Genomic DNA, 21,119 nt, shown 5'->3' with positions numbered 1-21,119 from the left:
GGGAGGAGGGGGAGGGAAATGGGAGGCTGTGAGGAGGTGGAAACTTGTTTTTTTTTCCTTTTCTCAATAAAAAAAATGCTGAAAAAAAAAAAACAAATACTTCTAGTGAGTCTAAGTGATGCTCAGCCAAAAAGCCTTGATACCACCTTGCTCTTCACATTCTGTATTTCATGTATGTATGTGGATGTGTGGATGTGTATGCATAATCAGGTGCCTATATGAAAGAGAATGTATGTGCATGTGCATGCACATATCTGGAAGTCTGAAGTGAACCTTGGGTGTTGTTTCTTGGGATTTGACAAGCTTGTTTTCAGATATAACACTGAAAAACAAAGTTCATTAATTAGGCTGGGTTGGATGTCTAGTAAGCTCCCAGGATCTCTTGTTCTGTTTCACCAGTGTTGGTACAACAAGCACATGCCACCATGCCTTGTCATTATGTCTATGCCAGAAACTGGATTTCAGTTTTCAGTGTTGAGTGGCAACCACTTCAGTCAATAAAATATCTCTCTAGCACCCACTCTTACATTCTCTATGATTCATGATGTGTGGACCAACGTGATGTGTTGGGAACTCTATTTTATTTCACTTGTTACATAAATTGTAAGCAAGTGTAAAAACAGGTGCACAAATCAAACTTATTTATTACTAAAAACATACAGAAGAAAATGACCATGAATTCTCTCATCACATTACTTGGCAGTGAAATTCTATTTTAATTAAAGACCAGATAAACATTAGCAAAAGGAATAATAACACAGTTGCAGGGAATAGAAAATAGCAATATATTTCTACTGTTATTCTACATGTTGCCAAACGGTTAACAGGTGTTTCCTGGGAAGTGACAGAATGGAAATACCCGAGAGGAAGGAAGGACATCTTGTCTTTGATGAGGAAGGAAGCGAATGAAGGCCTAGAGGAGAATTATAGAAAGCGATACAGCTTGGGCTAGGCAATCTGTTCTTCTTTAGACAGGAATGAAGCAGAGCTGGTATTGGGGTGGCAGAGAGGCAAGTCCATTGAGCACTGGGGTCGTATCAATATCCTTAGTATTAACTAGCGATTTCAGCTTAAAGTTCTGTAAAATGGTGGTGAGAAATAGAAAGAGCTCCATTCGTGCCAGACCCTCTCCTGCACAAATCCGTTTTCCTAGGCGGCAAAAAAAAAAAAAAATCAAAATTTTATATTCTTATTTGTAAAATTTGAGAATCACTGCATTTGTAATTAAGACTATGAATGAAGGGTAAGTTATTAGGTAGATGGATGGATGTGTGGCTACCTAAAAGGACAATTAATTCAGCAAATAGAAAAATGTGGAACATATTTGTTTCTCAATTAACCTGTACTATTAAGAAATACATTGTTCAAAAATACTTTTTAACTAGATGTGGCTGTTCACATCTGTATTCTGCCTGTCTAGAAGACTGAGGAAGAAGAATTCTGTGTTACCAAAAATAACAAAACCAAGGATGGAAGCTGCATATCCAAAGGTAGCATACACACCACAGATGTGGACCCAATATCTGTTACTCTCATCATAAATGAAAAGGAACAGGATTACCATTCATCTGTGTAGAATGTCCTGCAATATCTATAATATCTCCATCATCTCATGATGGTCTTGATGTTTCTGTTATGCTGAACTGAGTGAAAACTCTCTGATCTAATCATAAACTTCAACTAATGGTAAATAATTTCTTCTTATGATTCTCCCCTACTCATGAATTTCGAGAGAACTGGAAAATCAATTATTAGAATGTTGTAACATTTTTTGCATTAATATGTAAGATTGGAGAGTTAAATGTACTGATATTCCCAATAACCCAGAGACCTGGGAGTCTTTCTCATTGTCCTACTTTAACTGAAATTTAAGAAGCATTATTCATTCATGTGTTTACCAAGTGCACTTGGGGCACTTCATTAATTTTCGGTATTTTAGGAGACTTGTAATTACATAGTTTAGAATGGAGGTGAGTGATACAGCAAAGAAGACCTGATTGATGTCTCCGTTTTCACAGTGAGTGAGTAAAGTGTAAATGGACTTTGCTTTTTTTGGTATTTCTGTGATGTAGCTAAAGGAAGAATACAAACACCCTATACTCTAACTTTCTGAATTTTTAACAGTGGATGAACAATTGAAGCCTCACTTTGATAACCTGACAGAGAAGAAATCTCTTTATCATGACATGCATGAACACTGAAGTCATACTCCTGATCACTGGCCATTAGGGGGCCACTCTGTAAGTCTCCACAGATCCTCGTGTCCCTGGATCCACGGAAATGAATTTCTATTACCTGTTGAAAATGGCATGAAGTAGTCACTTTTCTTAAAGTTTCCATTCTTATCTAGAAAGTGGCCAGGGTCAAATATCTCTGGGTTGGGAAATTCTTTGCTGTCATTCAGCACTGATGTCAGTGATGTTATTATCGTTGTTCCCTACAACAAAACACAGAAACAAACAAAGTTAAAAAGAAATCATAGAGCTAAGACAAATCAGGAAAATATCCAGGTTTACTTTCTGCTCCATAGTTGTGATTAAGTACAAAGAACAGTAGGGACATTTCAACAGGCAGAGCAGTTAAGGAGCAGGGAGAAGTGTGAGGTCAGGCACAGTATTGTAGCTGATGTGACTTCAATGACATTTCACATGAGTACTTGGACTAAAACTTCTGAGTCTCTTCTTCATTTCCTTTATTATACTCATGCTTCTCTGAACACTGACTGCTCTAGTTCATCACATATGTCTACATACCCTTCATGTGAATCAGGTTCCAAGTGGAAAAATTCATTGAGTGTTTTGAACAGCATAGGGGAACATTCATAAAGTAAAATAAGGAAGATGGAAAGACAAAGGCCACTATTTTTTTCTCATTTATAGAATCTATCTATCTTTGTATTTATATTATAAGAAAGAAAATGTAGGGCTATGTGCCAGAGAAGATGTGTTCAGTCTTGTATATAATCTATCTATATTAATGAACAAACAAAAACATAGAAATGCACATATGTATATGTGTGTGTGTCAGAAATACAGGATGAGGACTCTTTGGGAGAAAACAAGGAAGAAATGGAAATGGGAGGAGAGGGAGACAATAGAATAAAACAAAGTATGATGAAAGTAAGATGATCTGGTGACAGCTAAATCAATAAAACTTCTGAAGTCACATGGAAATTGCTGGGAACTGGTGCAGGCAAGTTCTCTTTAACTAGTACACAAACTAATCTCATATCATTTCAAAGTTTCTAGTAATGTGGTCTACAAATCTTTTTCAAGGCTGCCACATATATTAGGAAGCAATTCATCTAAATATGTTTAAAAATTTAAAACTAAAAATACTATTTCTGATATGTCAGATTATGTGAAAATTAAGTTCTAGTGTCAATAGGCATTAAACATAGTATATTTATAATCCTTTATTACATGTTGCCCATGACTGCTGCTCTGCTGCAATGAGAGTTTCTGAAGGGGCAGCACAATCTTCTTGACCTAGAAAGGCTGAAATCTGCCAGAACAATTATGGCAAAGATCATCGATTCCTTCTTATCCTACTTGTTTTGATGAGATCACTGGCACTAGTTTAACCTAAGAAATCATTTATCCTATTTTACAGAATGTAGAATCAGCTATGAAACAACCAAGTTGTTTCATAAAGTACAAGAATAGAATATTCTCATGGACTAGATTCCAAAGAAACCTGTCATGTCATGAACCTGCAAGAGAAGAATGACAAAGTATAAGTTTAGCTGATGCAACACTTGCATCAAACTAGGCTTTAAACCCAAGGAAGATATAAGGAGATATGCTGTTATTATCTTGACCTTTGTTATATTTATTTAGTTGACTTTAAGTATAAAAACAGAACCAAGTTCTGTAAATTAACCACAGACCTCAACATTCTTACCTTGAAACTGTCCCTTAGCCAAACAGATACGCTAACCCATATACTAAGACTGTTATCATACAGAAAACCTACTGCCATCTGGAAAAGTAAGTTCTATCATCTACACATGATAGAAACTTAATATCGTGTGCCCCACACCTCCACCTCACCAAAAAATAGAAGAATCCCAGGAGAGAGCAATATTATCCTTACTGAATGAAATTATTACTATAAAAATTCTCCATTTTTCATCTGTAGTTTGTGGTGTCTTCAAAACAGCACTAAGTGGCCACAAAAATTAAATAAGTCATAATGGCATCAGGGAACAATTTAAACTCATTTTTAAGGTGAAAGTTTAGTTTTAATATAAAAATTCTAACAAATTTGAGGAAGAAAAACTATGAAGAGAATTTTCTTAAACTAGAAGCTATAAGCAATGTGCAGTGGATGAATCCATTATAAATATGTGTTTACACCATATACAGTCGATGACCAAGAGTAGTAAATACATAGAACCATAAAATAGGCATAAAGAATAATTTCGAAAATAATGTACCAACTTTTGTGAATAATATTCATCTCAAAGTGAAAATCTGTGCTCCTGGACCACGCCCATTTTTAATTGGCTCCACAATAAAATATCTCACACACCATTAACTAAATCAGATCAATATTTTTCATCTGATCTACGCAACTATCAGTGTATCCTAGGACCTCAAAATTGATACGGAGATATTTTTTTCAGGTTTTTTTTTTATTGAGAAAAGGAAAAAAAAACAAGTTTCTGCCTCCTCCCAGCCTCCCATTTCCCTCCCCCTCCTCCCACCCTTCTCCCCCTCCTCCCCCCCTTCTCCCCCTCCCCGCACTCCTCTCCCCCTCCGTCTCCAGTCCAAAGAGCAGTCAGGGTGTCCTGCCCTGTGGTAAGTCTTAGGTCCTCCCCCCGAATTGATATGGAGATATTAAACTCACTATCCTTCATCCTAATCATAAATGAGCTAACTGATGGCCATTGCAAAGAGGTCTCTTCATTACTATCCTGCAATTCATCATACTGAAGACAAACTAAGAACACAGGAATATGAAAAGTATATAGAAAAGTATTAGCCCACATAACACCTTCAATTTCACATACGTTTACAGATATGTTGTTAGAAATAATAAAATTAATATTTTTAGATAAAATTAAGACCAATGATTACATAAATTGATTCTCTTAAGCTAATGGAAAGAAGAGCAGAGTCAGCACTAGAGAAATAATAACAGAAAGATATTCACCATTTAGGAGACCTCTGAAAAGATATTTACAGACTACATCAATGAAAAGAAACAGGGCAGAGACATAAACATCATAAATAAATGATTGAATGATATAACCTTATTGATGATTGAAGAATCCAGCATATGAATTTCTTTCCAATTTGGAGATTTTTTTTCTCATAATGATGCAAATTCAGAAAAGACTTTTGTAAAATTGTCAAACTATGGACTTTCAAACAGAGATGCCTAAACCTTGCCGAACAGTATTTGGAAGAGTGAGCAAATGTGGGCGTGTCATTACCAGCTATATCTGCACCTGCAGTAGAGCTGCCCCTCTCACCGTGAAGCAGTATAAGCCATCAGCAGCACCAGATAACTCAGAGGACTGTAACAACTCTGTGAACCTGTGAGCATCAAGAGCACAGAGGTGCAGCAGAGAAGAGACAAGCTCACCTTGGGGATAATGTAGTTCCTGAATTTAATGTCGCAGGTCACTGCATGGGGCACGCTGGTGGGGACGAGGTTGATGAATCTCTGGACCTCATGAATCATGGCATTTGTATAGGGCATGTGGTTTCTGTCCCGCATGCAGGGGCTGCGGTTTCTGCCAACCACACGGTGAATCTCCTCCTGAACTTTAGCTATATGGTCACAGTGACAAAAGGAAAAACAGGAGAAAAGTAACATTTTTGGCACAATGTCAGGCCATAGACAGCACTATGTGGGTATTCCAAAATAAGTGTAAATGTGCATTTTTCATTCATGGATAAAAATATTTATACATATATTTGTACAGAAATGCTCTGTTATGGATTTATTTCATTATCCTCTACAGATAGTATGATAGATCAGGATATATTTATTATTTAGTAGCTATGACAACAAATAAACTATAATTAATTAAAATATCAAATAAAACAATATAATTATTTGAGGTCTTTTATATCTGAATCTGTCCTATTGTGTATCTGAAGTCCATTTTTGTCCAGGAGTGCTTCTTAGAATGTTAAGCACCATTATTGGGACTAGTGCTGCTTGGCCTTTTGGCTCTGCCCAGTCCAACATGTCAGAGATCCATTCATTGCCTCTGAGAGCCATTCTTTCAACCCCAGATCTAGGGTCAGGTTTCAGTAGGTCTGCGATCCCATTAAGCAAGTTGTATCACTCTGTTCACAAACCCCATTTAAATGCTCCATAGCAGGACCTCCTGAAAGAGTCAGAGTTTCTGCTGGCAGCATGGCCAAGGAAGCCACCATTTCAAAACTGCCTCTTTATTTTTCTTTTACTACCACTGAATCAGGAAGACTCTCTTAAAGAAGTTGTGGCATGCTGCCAGCAAGCAGAGCCAATCCGAAAAAAAAAATGCAGGTAAACTTTGATTTTAGTGTCTAGAATTCCTTTGTAAGCCCTCTCAGTTTTTATGTGGATTTAACTAGCACATATTGGACTTTCAATTTGTTGTAGGAGGCTGCTAATTTGTTCCCGGAAATAACCACACAGCTGCTCAACCCCAAATAATCACACAGAAACTGCATTATTAAATCACTGCTTGGCCTATTAGCTCTAGCTTCTTATTTGTTAGCACTTACATCTTAACTTAACCCATTTCATTCATCTGTGTATTACCACATGGCTATGGCTTACCGGCAATTTTCTGTCCATTGTGGTGGGGCTACATGGCATGTCCCTGACTCTACCTTCTTCCTGCCAGTATTCAGTTCAGTCTTCCTGGCCTAGCTCTATTCTACCCTATCACAGGGACAAAACAGCTTCTTTATTCATTAACCAATAAAGTTACACATATACAGAAGGACTTCCCACACCACACAAAGACAATTATATGTATTCACTTAAACTTGGACATTGCTTTTAAATCAATGATAACCAAGCTACAACCTGTAGAACCTCTGAAGTTAGGTATAAAGTAAGAAAAGATGAAAGACAGATAGACCTTGTTAGGAAGGGGGATAGAATAGATGTTTATGGATGTACTGGGTGTGGTGCTTGAATTAAGGTCTTAAGTGGGAAAGAGAGAGAGGCATGGAGGTTGGAATACAGGTAGAGACATCTAAACTTCATTTGAATGTATGGAATCTTAATACAGCAGAAATGTCATCTAATGTAATAACCAAATAATATAATGGCGAGGCAGAGCCCCAACTAAACAACACTTTTCCCCAATTGAAACTTGGGGAATGTAATACCAGCATTAGGTTACATCTAATTGAGTTTTGATCAAAGGAGTTCCCAGAAAAATCTCCAAGCAATCCAGGCTATTGTCAAGACAATGGGTTGCTCTACAAAATTGATAGCAAGGTCTCATTGTACAAAACTCTGTCAACATGGAGAAGTCAAGTCAATGTCCTCAAAGAGCCTTCACCCATATGTTCCAGGACCTTTGGTAGAGGAATATGCTCTGCTACTGTCAAAAGAGAAATGGAACCACACATTCTTTATCAACAATGGTGTCTTGCCTCCTAGATATGCTAGGGCAATAGTGGCACAAAACTTGCGGTAGTAACCAACCAAGAACTTATCTGACTTAAGACTCACTCCATGATATCAAGTTCATTCTTGACACTACTTGGGTGGCCATAATGGGAGACTAGATAGCCCTGAGACCTAGGGTAAACCAAACACTTCTGTTTTAAAACAAAAATTATAACAATAAAATGACTCCCAATGACATTCTGCTATACTTATTGATCAGCATTTTGCTCAGTCACCTTTAGAGAATATTCATCTTGCAGCAGATATCAACAAGTTCAGAGACCCTCAACCAGGCATTATGCACAGAGTGAAAGACCACAGAATACTTATTCCTAAATGGAATGTCTCCATCAAATTACTTTCCTCAGTTCTCAGAGTACACTGTGGAATAGGAGACAGAAAGAGTGCAAGAACCAGAGGGGATGGAGGGTATCAAGAATAAAAGGCTCTATAAAATCAAAATAATCAAAGGACATATGCACTCATGGAGACCAAGTCAGCATGAATAGAGCCTGTACAGATATGCAAACGGCTTTGCTTTACATTATGGCTGTTAGTTTACTGTTATTGTGGGATTCTTTGTGTGCAAAAGAAATGGCTTCTGTTTCCTATGCCTTCTCTTGAGTTCTTTCCCTTTCTTTTGCTTAATTCTAATGTGTTATTTTTTTTGTTGTGTCATATCTATTACATTGTATTACTTTATATATTATTCTTTAGAAGGCTGCTTGTTTTCTAATGAGAAGCAGAAAAGAAGGGTATTTGGGTGTGAGAGAAGGTGAGATTTTCAGGAAGGAGTAAAAGGAGAAGAAACCATAATCATGATATATCATGTGAAAAAATCCATTTTCACTTAAAGGGAAAAAACAGCAGATTGAGTTATAATACTTTGTGATACCAATCATTGTTAGATTAATTAAAATTACATAAATATTATTCATTAGCATAGAAATATGATTATTTTAAATTTTAGCAGCATCCTTATACCTTATTATATTTTATTTGTTTGTAATTTTCCTTTATTGTTTTTTGTTTTGGGGGGGTTGGGGTTTTTTTGTAATTTTCCTTTTTTGAGTTATAATTTTATTGGAAATTTTAGTAGATACTTTGAAATGCTGGGAATATATTCTCAATTAACAGAGCACTGCACTACAGTTGTTTCTCTTTCATTCCCTCTTTATGTTCACACCTACAGCACCCATATGGTAAATATTGAATTGGGAGCTTCTCAGGGGTGGTACCCAACAACTTCTATGATACTCTTACCCTCTGACAACTGCTATTCAGATTCCTGGATCCTATGACTTCCTGTTACTTTACTTCAGGTAATAGGATAAAATATGATCTCTCAAATTTCCTGAAGAAATGGAAAATTGAGCAAAACTTATGGTTAACCTAGAGGTTTCTTCTGTCTTTTATTTTATAAACACAAAAGAAGCCAGATGATTTTGAGAATTTTGGTGTAGTCTCAATGAGAAAAGCTTATGTGTGACTCAAGTATTTCCCTGAAGGGTGCCATGCTTCTAGCCAGTCCTGAAAACACCATGAGTCTGTGTCTTGGATTGGTATTTAATTCCTTGTAGTAAATACATGGAAAATATTTTCTATTATATTGGTGAAATAAGGAGTCCTGATTTATTCTTTTTGTCTAGATGAGTGACCCCACTGCTCACATTCATGGAACAAGGCATAGAAGGGGCTCTAAGATCTAGAATTCTGAAACTCAAATGCTGCCAGCCTCTGCTTTCATCCCTATGCATTGCTCATTCCTTGTCAATCAACAATGTATCAGGTAAAGAGCTTCTAACACTTAGTTTCTTTTAAAAATTTTATTTAGCTGGAGGGGTGTGACATGCTGAATGGGAATGGGAAGGGAACTTCAACAAGTCCAGCATCCTATATTCAACATTGTTCTCTTCTGAAACTGCTATTGCTTTGGAACCAGAATCTTTACATGTCTATAGATAGAGAGTCACAGCTTTTGTGTCTTACTTAATGCATGATCATCTAAAATTTATGTTTCAAGGTCATTTTTCCTGTTCTATATTTTCTTATCCCTCATAATAATGTTTTAGTAATTTAGTAAAGCATTCTTAGCTGCTTGTTATTATCTCTTCCTATCCTAAAAAAAATATGATTCATGATTGTGCTTTTATTTTGTATTGGGCACAGAAGGGGGGGGTGTGTTTTGTATGTGCTGGACCAATCGATCTGTTTTAAACTACAGTGTGAAAGAAAAGTGTAGTATTGATACTGTTGAAAAGATCATTGTTCAACAAAAGTTTAAGGAAATGGACTTCTGAACTGATGAAATTTCTTAATCTACATTTTTTACATCGATCAAAAAACTTACTAGAGAATCTAAATATTTTGAAATCTTCTCAGAAGACACATTATCCCAGCCAGACTCAGTAAAGTATAGGCTTCAGTGAGGTGAATTTTCTTTTCTCCATCCCAAAGTTTGATTCATAAGAATGAAAGAAGAAAACTAGAAGGTTTTAGCTGACCTAAAAACATGACTTAAGAATAAAAGGACATGTATCTGAAGGACAATGTATGCTGGTCATGCCTATTTCAGATTTCCCTCCAGAAATCTCACACACTGACTAGAATTTGATTGTTTGTCTTACAGTCTATTTCTCTTAGTCATGCTGTTTATTACGGTCAGTGAATGGCATAGACGATGAAGGACTGAGACTTCTGTAATAAAAACAACGCACAGGACACTAGCAGAGTCTTTCTACCGTCTTATAAGAACACTGTCACCACCTATGTCCTCACCTGTGACATCAGGGTGCTTCAGCAGGAGCAGTAAAGCGTATCTCAGTGTTGTGCTTGTTGTGTCTGTCCCAGCAGCAAACAGGTCAAACAAAGTCACTGCCAGATTTTCAAGTGTAAATTCCGATTGTTGATTGTGGCTTTCCTAAGAATAATTTGATGCAATGATCTGATAAATTTTTTATCACAACATCTGATTACAATGACTCTACAGTTTCAAGCAAATTTATATATTTATTACTGAAAGTATAAAATTTAAAGTAAAACTCCATAACATTCATTCTAAATGGTTATTTTAACTGTATAGAAGTTTACTGAGTCATATAGATTTTGGGTAGAGTTAATTTGGCATGATATTTTATTTATGAGCAAGTTTTTTAATAATAAGACCTCAACAAAATCTTTATTTTATTTTATTGCCAACAAAGATACCTAAATGTAGAGTAGAGAAGAAATTAACAAATAATTTCAAAATCTGTGGCACAGGTTTTCATAGATTTCTATTTCACCCTAAATTCCTGACTAGCCTAACTCTTGCAATGATTTGATTATCTACACTTAAACATGTACGATTTTGTAATCTCATGTCTTAAAAACATAAAGGAAACATTGTATTCATTATGTATTCTGTCCTCTCAAAACTGTGAGAGGAAGAATGTGAGATAGGCCTAATTTGAGGATATACAGGTAGATACGTAAAACTGAAGGCGTGTGTTCTCAATTTGGTAAAGAACAGTGGAAGACATTTGACTCTAGCTCTGAGCATTCTCTATTAAACTAAATGAGTCTGTAATAAAATTCTTTGTCCTTGAATTAAATAAACCTGTTCAATCTTAATGCATTAATTACTAAATTTTCTCTTATTTTGAAAAGTAACATATCCTTGCCTGTGTTTCCCACAATTCTTATCCCACCATCCGTCAATCCATTGATGACTTCTAGATTGATTATCTCAGCTATTTTGAGAAACACAGCAGGAAACAAACACAAATGTACAAGTGCCTTTTCCTATGCTGATATTCTTTGGATATAAGTGCAGATTGGGTCTAAGAGCCACCATGTTACATAAGACCCATATCTGTCACTGTTATGTGTCTAAGAATTGGTGGTCAAATCTATTACTCTAATAGACTAATGGGCATAGTGTTAAAATGATTCCTAATGACTTACTACTATATTCATAGAACATAAATCTCTTACTTTTGATCAGAGAGACTTCTCGTTTCAGGAGATGGCAATTAATACAGAGACACCCAATGGTTCAATGTACACAGAATAAAGCATTGTGTCCTGATCAAGTCTAAATCATAATATGTTGACTGAGGTTTCTGTCCTGCCCCATTTATTAAGTCCCAAAGATATCATACAGAGGACTACTTAATCATAAAATCATTGGCCCATTAGCTCCGGCTTCTTATTAACTCTTTTAACTTACATTAGCCCATTATTTTTATCTGTGTTGTCCATATGGGTCATGCCTTTTTCAGCGGCATAGTCACATCTTGCTTCTTCTGTGTCTAGACAGGACAGCGGAGGGAGCTTCCCTCTTCTCATAATTCTCCTGTTCTCATTAACCTGCCTCTACTTCCTGTCTGGTTGTCCCGCCTATACTTCCTGCATGGCTATGGGCCAATCAGAGTTTATTTAAAATATAATTGACAGAATATAGACAATTGTCCCTCACCAAGAACACACTCCTCCCCAGAAGTTTTAACGATCTTTGAGGAAGAGGGGGCAGAAATGTAAATCATCTGTGATCAGCAACATCAAGGAATCTGTGTTTGATGAACACAAAATGACAGATGAACATGAGAACTCACAATGACTGTGACAGGGTGCCCAAAAACTGTGTAGGCTCCATCAGATAAAAACACAACATAAAGTATGGGGAGAAAATATGAAACCCCAATTCTAGATGATTAGTTCCTGTGAAGGGGTAGTGAATTTCCTACAATAATGTGACTGCCCTCCCCAGTAGCGTAATTACGTGTCAGGCCTGAGGCTACGTGAACAACAGACATTGGACTCAATGCTGAAATGGGGAAAAAAAGAAATTACAAAGTTCGGTAAGAAGAGTTAAGAGGATTGAGAGGAGGGTAACAAAAGTTGAGGATTATGTTAAAATTACATCTCATGAAATCCTCATAGAATTAATGAAATATTGCAAAAAATAAAAACGAAACAAACATATCAAACATGCAATGATTATTTCATAATCCTATTGCAGAGCTACAGTAATGAGTGTAATGAAGTATTGACACACAAATCAATATCAATACCAATAGAGCTTTGATAGCAAGGAGTTAACCTAAACACCTACAGCCAATGTTTTAAAACTGAGTTCCAAGACTGCTCCATCTAAAGGAAGAGTCTTTATCAGATGATGACAGAACAGCAGAATACCTACATGAAAGAAGGATGCTAGAAGTATAAAGAAACATGGACAAGGATAAGCCTCATTCCTTATGATTTGTACTCATAGATTACAGATCAAAATTTCAAAACCTAGATAAACAAGACTTCACCCATAACATAATGTTAATGCATTCAAGAAATAACTAAGAATGTGCAAATGACAACCTACAGGATGGAAATATGTTTCTATGCCATTTATGTGGAAAGGTTTCTACCTACATACATACATTACTGTATGGCTCCATGCAGCAAGCAGTCCAATGGGCAAAAATATTAGAATAAAAATTCTCTGAAGACATGAAAAAGCAAAACAGCACAATAAAAGAAGTCCATTCTAACTGTTGTTAAGGAGATACAAATCTAATCAGTCCTGAGGTACCACTTCATACTAACTGAATTGTTGTTAATAATTAAATTTCAAAATTACAAATTCTGCCAGCTATTTGGAAAATAGGGGATCTCATAGATATGAAATACTGTATTATTATGGATTTTTAAGCAGTATCTCAAAAAAGAAAACAATAAAGATATTATTATTGGTCTCAGAAACCCCAGATCTGGAGATATACTCAGAGGAAGTGATGTCAATATATGTTCATATATATATATATATATAGCTTAGAGAAGCCTCAGGCAGAAGCAACACAAATATCCATAAGTGAGGAATAAGTGCACTGTGCTATTAATGCATGAAATGAAGTTTGCTGCAAAGAAAGGAGGAAGTAGTGAAACAAGGTGAACTTAGATGAACGTCCAAGATTTCATTCAAGTGCAAGAAAACAGAAATTAAATGCCACATATACTGAGCCAGTTTAGATGATCCATTCATCATAGGCAAGTCTGGACATAGAGAAACCACACTAACAACTGCTAAAGACGGTCTGAAGGGAAAGGAGTGATCAGTAGTGGGTGTAGTGTGTTTTATCATGGTAAAAAAATTGCTTTCCAACTAAAAGGAGCTGGAAGTTGCAGTGCTTTTTAATCACATAAGGTACCAACATAATGTAAGTGATACGTGGCTAGGATCCTGAGATACCACTTTACACTCAGTGGACTAATTCTGTGAGCTATTTCTTACAAACTAGCCAGGCAGTGGTGATGCGTGCTTATACTCTCAGCACTTGGGAAGCAGAGACAGGCAGATCTCAGTGAGCTTGAGGTTAGCCTGGCCTACAAATCAAGCTCCAGGACAGCCAGGACTGTTACACAGAGAAACCCTGTCTCTAAAAGCCAGATAAAAGGCAAAAACTAGAAAAAAAAATAGTCGCCCCCCCAAAAAAAAACATCAACAAGGGGTCACTCAGATGCCAGGTTCCTAAGTATTACTACACATAAAGCCAGTGGAGTAGAATCAATGCCCACACCAAAGCCAGTAATCTAGAGTCAACTGTTTTTTCTGAGTTCCAAGAAAATCCAATGGAAAATTATCTTTTCAATAAACTACACAATGCCAATGCAATTTGCTGTCAAGATACCAAGTAGATACCAATTCTCAACCCCTTTGGTGAAAATTAAATTGAACTTGTACTCAAAGCCTCATTTTTCCATACACCTTCTCTTTCCACCACATACCTCTCTTATATCACTCAGTCCTTCTGAAACTAACTCCTCTATCTATCCTTTTAAAGTAAAAGTTTGGCCAGATCTATTTTAACTCACTAGCTATGCAGGAATTCTAGCCACACAATATGCACATTTATGGTGAAACTATTCACACTGCCATGATAGTTGGCTATTTTCACTTGATTAGAATTTTTCCCACATTACCTGCACTTTGTATCACTGTTCCCAGCTACAATTTTCAAAGAACAGAGCCAATGTGTTCTAGTTAACAAATTCCCTTTATATTATCAGTATCCATATGGTGCATCCCAACACATAATAAATACTAAAACTGTTTTTCAAATGATAATGACTTAAACCATCTCTGACAAACATTTCAGTGTTCAACAAACCACAACATGCTCAGACAATAAATAAATTTATATTAATATTTTACCTGCTTTAGTTTAATCAGGTAATAATCAATGAAGTCCCGAGGGTTTGCAACATTCAATGATTCCTGATGCTCTTTTACTTTTTCCAAAAGGTAACTTATAATATATTCAGAATTTTTTAATATTGTGTGATGACTTCCTGGACAATAGTCAATTAGTGAAGGGAAATTATTGCAGACCTACAAAAACAGAGAAATTTTTGTTGAGATATATTGTTTTACTTTTATTCATGTATGTGATGTGTATATGGTATGTATGCATACATACATGTGTGTGCCGTGTATGTGTGGGTACACTGGAGGCCAAAAATATCAGATCACCTGAAGCTAGTGGTTTTGGACCATTTAAAATGGATGCTGAAAATTGGTCTTAGGTCCTTTAAAAGATCAACACACACTCTCAACCCATCTCTCCAGTACTTGCCAAAGAACTTTTTAAATAAGGAAACACATATATGTACAATACATAGCAAGACCAACATGGATTTATAGATTCAGAAATGGATGAACAATGGTGTTCAGCAAAAGGAAGAAGTATTTTATTTCATACATACAGCAATTCTTTGTGTTAATGGAGAGACCTGAGGCAGGAGGGAATTCCTGCCTGAATGATGAAAGATAATGATCAAGTTTCAACATTTATGAATCATTTTAATATAAAGATTATTTATGAAAACTGACTGATGGTTTATACCATTTATTCTCTACAATTCTGAAGTATGACATGATGTAAATCATTATTGTTCACACTTTTTAGATGATGGCAGTAATGAAATGAGTTGGGCAACTTGATTTATAGCAAAAGAGTAGCACATGCATATTTAACTTTTATAAAGTAGCCTATGACATGGAATAAATAATCAGAAGTCGGGAGAGGCCAAATCTCACATACTCACATTATCTAGGTTGGTTCACCTGCAGCCCTGCACCCCAACCAATAGCTTCAATAGCTCTGTTGTACTGCCTGTGGAGGTGCAGGACCAGCTTTCAAAGTTAAGGAGGAGTGTCAGGTTTCTTGCACACCACAGGTGGTAGTGGCAAAGGGGAGGAGGACATCTTTCCCTAGCCCTTACCACCACATTACAGATTAGTGGGTGTGGCCAGCTATTCCACTCTCACAACTTCAGGGCCAGCTCACCTGTGCCACTCACAACAGGGTCCACTCTACTGTGCTGCCCAGGCTAGAAGCAGGGCCTGCTTTAATGAGTGCTGCAGCTCGTAAGGGGGAGGGTCAGCTCACTCATCTGCCTCAAGCAGTGAGGGGATAATGATAAAGGGGACATCTCTCCTCCAACCAAACCACCTCATGACAGATGAGTAGTAGGGCCAGTTCTCTCACACTCAGAACTTCGGGGATGACTCGCCTATACCCCTGTAAACAATGTCAACTCTACTGTGCTGCCCAAACAAGGTACTGGCTCCAATCTCTTGAGTTCTGCAGCTGGTGGGGGAAAGGGAAATTGTCCCTATTTTATCACTTCCTGGACAACTCTCCCCTCTGCCAAAGTCAGGGGGCAGCATCTCTCTCAGATCCATGCTGCCACAGGACAGATGAGGGGCAGTCAAAGTCAGATCTGCCAAGCTCAGTTTCTTAGGCCGGACTCACCCACACCCCCATCAACAGGACCAACTCTCCTGTTTTTCCAGGAGGAGGTGCAGGACCCATTCTCCCTAGGGTTTCAGACAGTGAGTGACACCATCAACCATGTACAGACCTTTCCTCTTTGCATTAAGTGGTTTCAGGAGCTGTGGACATCAACATAGATCAAGGATGGAGCAGGTCCATGTACCCAGACATGAACACTGGCAACATCCAAGTGCCAGACTTCACCATTGCCCTGGTTAGCAACTAAGTCAGCCCACTCCTCACTGTTTCCCCTCTTTAGATGTGTCTCTCTCCACAGTACATGAACTGTTTTTCTGTCTTTCCCATACCACACCATACATTTGCTCACCGTAGTAGTGCCTGACAGCTTGGTGCCTTGATTTACTGGGCAGCCTGGAACACAGCTATTCTCGTGGGGAGTTCAGGAGATGGCAGTTCAGTCTAGGATAACTCTGATAAGATGTATGTGGGCCACATGGCATTAAACCACTTCTCTTCTCATTCCAACCTATTTGTCAAATAGGGCAAATGTGTCCAGCAGACACATCAAACCACTGGAACTACTCAGTGTTTCCTGTCAGATTTCATTGCCATTAATATTCTTTCTCCTTTTATGGAATATTCTTTCTAAACTAAAATATTGCTGCCTAGTAGTATGATGAGGATGTGTTTAATAGTCAAAAAGATAAGATTTATGCGTAAAAGAATGTCCTGTGAACAACTGGCCACACTTCCAGATGTGAATGGAATATTTTATACAAATAGTCCTCTGGATATCAAGTGGAAAATCAAGGGATACGAAACTAGCCGCCTTGAACCAATCTGGAAACTGCCGTTCAGTTTTGCTATTGTATAGCAAAGGATTTAGACCTGCCTTCCTGACATTCTTTCCATAATATGTTATTCAAAACTGTGTTGTCAGGCCACGGCACTTCATGATCCATATTGTATTTGATCTTTGAGTATTAAGGACTATAAATATCTTTTCAGGAGGAAACGATCTTTACTTCACCTGCATCCAGGGGGAGCTCAGAATCCTAGTATTCTCATTTACTTTTTCCATCAAGTTAAGAAAATCCTGATCTTTAAAATCAAAACGATTCTGGAAAACAGTGGAGCAGATGACATTGCAGGGAGCACAGCTCAAGATGAACGTGGGGTCACACGGTAAACCTGAAGAAGTAATTGGAAAAATACTATTAAAATGGACAAAGAGATTGTTTTGGTTTTGTGAACAGGTAAAGAAAGAGTCATTAGAAGTTGTAAACCATATCCTATCTACAATTTTTTTAACAGCTAAGCATTCATTATATGTAGAATCAATGTATCACTTTAATCTTAAATTTGAGGTGGCCTCATCCTCACTAGTTAAAGAAGAACAGACCATATCTGATATAACAATGTTTACACTTTAAACTATCTGGTACTTTCAAGAAAACAAAAGATTTTATAAACCTAAAATTTCTAGTGTTCAGAACAGAACCGCTTCTTACTAGAATGTCTAGTTTCCATGTACCACTCAGATGAAAGTGGAAGAGTGTACACCTGGAAGATCTTCAGCCACAGTGAGTAAACCAAAGAAGCAAGTACTGATCCTAGGAAGGAGGAACCCCACTGCAGGTGAGTTCTGGTATTAGAAGAAAAAACATGGGGAGACCTCTTCATTGTTACTTGAGAATAATATGTAATCTTAAGAATGGCAACTTCCATGTGGATTTGTTTACATTACCAAACAAAATGAAAACTTTCATATTACAGTTAAGTTCCAAGAGGAGAGACAAGAGGGCAGTGATAGAGACTTCCCTTTTCTCATTTCATCATTTAAAGCAATGCATCTTATCCAGAAAAAGTAAACACAGTATTTGAAAAGTAGACACAAAGTATAAAAAGGTCAGTGCTAGACAGAGAGCTCTGCATTCAAAACAATTTCTGCTGTTTTAGAGAACCAAAGTTCAGTTCTGAGGAGCCTCCCAGTGGCTCATAACTTTCAGTAACCCCAGTTTAGGGGAATAAGATAAAATTTTCTTACTTCTTTGGCACCAGGTACATAAGTGGTGCACACACATGTATATGCAGGCAACATTTATACACATAATAAACCAAACTTTCTAATTAAAACAAAGAGTCCCAGGGAAGGATACAATAGAAAAAAATGGAAATAAGGTGGCCAGAAAGGTGATGGTAGGAAGACTTGTTCGAAGCACATGTTACACTCCTATGAAATATTTATATGAAGCCCACAATATATACAGTATGAGTAATAATAATGTTTATTTTTTAAAAGAAGTAAACAGTAAACAGAAACCCTGTCTAGAAAAACCAAAAAAAAAGAAGTAAACAGGGATTGTGCTCAGTCAAACTCTACACAACATATTTGAGAAGCAGTGCATTTTATAGATTTATAAACATCTCTCAAAATCACCATTATTAGATTACCATGCAATATAATGCTTAAAATTTGTGTAGAATGCATATGCACGTGCATGCGCGCGCACACACACACACACACACACACACACACACACACATATATATGATGGTACAGGTCAAAAATCATAATGAAATTTCTTCTTTAGACTTATTTTCATCTGTGTGCATGAATTCACAGGTGTGTGTGTGTGTGTGTGTGTGTGTGTGTGTGTCTGTGTGTGTGTGTGTGTGATATCTCTGGAGGCTAGGAGAGCATGTCAGATATCATGGAGCTGCCTGATATGGGCACTTGGATCCCGTTCCTGCTTCTTTGAAGGAACATTCTCTCTCAAGTGATAAAGCAACTCTCCAGTGCTCAGGACAGTTTCTTCTGATGTCTTTTCTATAGTAAAATGACTTTGGACATATAATAAATACACATTACATTAAAGCAGATCCAAGACATGCACAAACTAATACCAGAAAAAAAATCCTTTCATGGTTTTTGGAATTTGGACATGATGTCCTACCAATAATGGAGGAGTTATTGACAATTACTACCTTCGCGAAGAGGTAGTATCCAAGAGTGTAGCCCCTAATAAATCGATTACGCTTTGGTGGAATGTCACACGTAGAAGAATATTTGACAAGCACAATTTTTCTTTGAAGGAAAATTACAAAATAAGTGTTTGGAAGAAAAGATGGGTATATGTGAGAAGAATTGGAGGGAGAAGGATGAATGTGATCAAAATTGAGACAACTGTGTGGGGCTAGTGAGGGGATAGACCATAGAAAAGGCTATACTACCTAGTCTGCTTGACTGTCAGAATTCTTAATTGTATTCAGAATCATATCCCTATATGAATAGGTAAATGTAGTTACCACCCCTTATTAAAGAGATCTCTTTTTACAGGAAATGGAGATCATCACCAAAAGCCAGAATTGGACATAATGCAGACACCAACAGATTTTGGTGATCCCTGCATTAACTGAAACAAATATATCATAACTGCCACATCTATGACTAAGGGTACATCACAGCAGAAGAGGAAGAAAGATTGTAAGAACTAGAATCAGCCCCAAAATCATATATATGATAACCAACAACAAAGATTACTCAAGAGGTTGTTTATATATGTGTGCATGTATATATATAAATATATATATGTATGTATATATATATATAATTAAACAAAAAGAGGCTATCAACTTGACAATGGAGAAGGTATTAGAAGAAGGCAAGGGAGGGCATCTGAAAAATGATAGAATAAGAAAGCAGGAGGAATTATGTAATTCTATTTTATTTAAAACATATTTTCAAACACGTACCAAATTCTGAAAGCACTAATAAAGTTTTTCTTACAAAAATCTTATATGTCAAGCACAAATCATGTTAGGTGATTATTAAATAAAGAGACAGCACCAAGTAGAATAGATAGAAAACTAGGGTGTGTCTCAATACAGATGGTGGATGATCATGATAAAAACACTCTTATAAAATTCTCAATGTAGTTAATAATTTTTAAACAAATGACAATACAATATTAAGATCATGCTACAGTAAACAAAATAAGTGATGAAAATTCTATTACACTAGGCTAAGAAATGGAAAGTATAAATTATATCACTGTTACCCAGGACTATAAACATTGGCCTAGGAGAATCCCTGTACTGCTCAAACCCCTGTAATCCAAGAAAATGAAAACAAATATCCTCTGAATGGGATCTGCCACTATTATAAGTAGCAATTATATCGTGGTGAAATGATCTACAAAGACAAAATACACTTGTGCTCCTGGAAATGCACAATTATTCAGCTCAAAGGAATATTAGCATGAAACATATTCATTGTTTCTGATTTAAAAACAAAGAAAATTTTAGAATGGGTATGATCAGCATCACACACACACACACACACACACACACACACACACACACACACCTAGACTAAGATGCAAATGCAGAAATCTGCACTTACCATTGGTTTTCCTCAGTTCCTCCACAAGGCACTGTGCTTCCTCTTGAACACGGTCCTCAAGGTTCCTTTTGCCCATGCCCAAATTCCGCAGAGTTGTGAGAGTGAAGCGCCTTATTTCTTTCCATCTGTTTCCATTGCTAAAAATAATGCCTAAAGAAATGGAGAAACAGGCTCTCTCCCTACTGCTTGCACAGGCTTTCAGAAATATATTCTCTTTAGAGGGATACCGTGCTCAGCCTACATATACTGGAGAGGGCCTTGGTCCTGCCTCAAAGCAATGTGCTAGACTTTGTTGACTCCCCATATGAAGC

General features: G+C 36.9%; 1 protein-coding gene across 5 annotated transcripts in view; it reads right to left on the bottom strand.

Annotated features, from left to right (window-relative positions):
• The window catches only part of LOC101998871 (cytochrome P450 2C27-like), a 95,398-nt gene that overhangs the window by 38,106 nt on the left and 36,173 nt on the right, over positions 1-21,119 (bottom strand). For 2 of the 5 annotated variants that reach the window (XM_013348037.1, XM_013348036.1), the window contains exons 3-9: positions 20,809-20,958; positions 17,434-17,594; positions 14,819-14,995; positions 10,408-10,549; positions 5,593-5,780; positions 2,296-2,437; positions 627-1,149 (exon numbers count right to left, since the gene is read on the bottom strand). In XM_013348037.1, coding sequence (XP_013203491.1) covers positions 968-1,149; positions 2,296-2,437; positions 5,593-5,780; positions 10,408-10,549; positions 14,819-14,995; positions 17,434-17,594; positions 20,809-20,958 — 1,142 coding nt within the window. In that variant the 3' untranslated portion in view covers positions 627-967. Of the gene's footprint in view, positions 1-626; positions 1,150-2,295; positions 2,438-5,592; positions 5,781-10,407; positions 10,550-14,818; positions 14,996-17,424; positions 17,595-20,808; positions 20,959-21,119 lie in introns of those variants that run through there. The other 3 variants (XM_005352224.2, XM_013348038.1, XM_005352223.2) reach the window with 3 other exon arrangements.

Source organism: Microtus ochrogaster, chromosome 8, assembly GCF_000317375.1.
Source record: "Microtus ochrogaster isolate Prairie Vole_2 chromosome 8, MicOch1.0, whole genome shotgun sequence".
Lineage (NCBI taxonomy): Eukaryota > Metazoa > Chordata > Mammalia > Rodentia > Cricetidae > Microtus > Microtus ochrogaster.
This window is presented reverse-complemented; position numbering and strand designations above follow the sequence as displayed.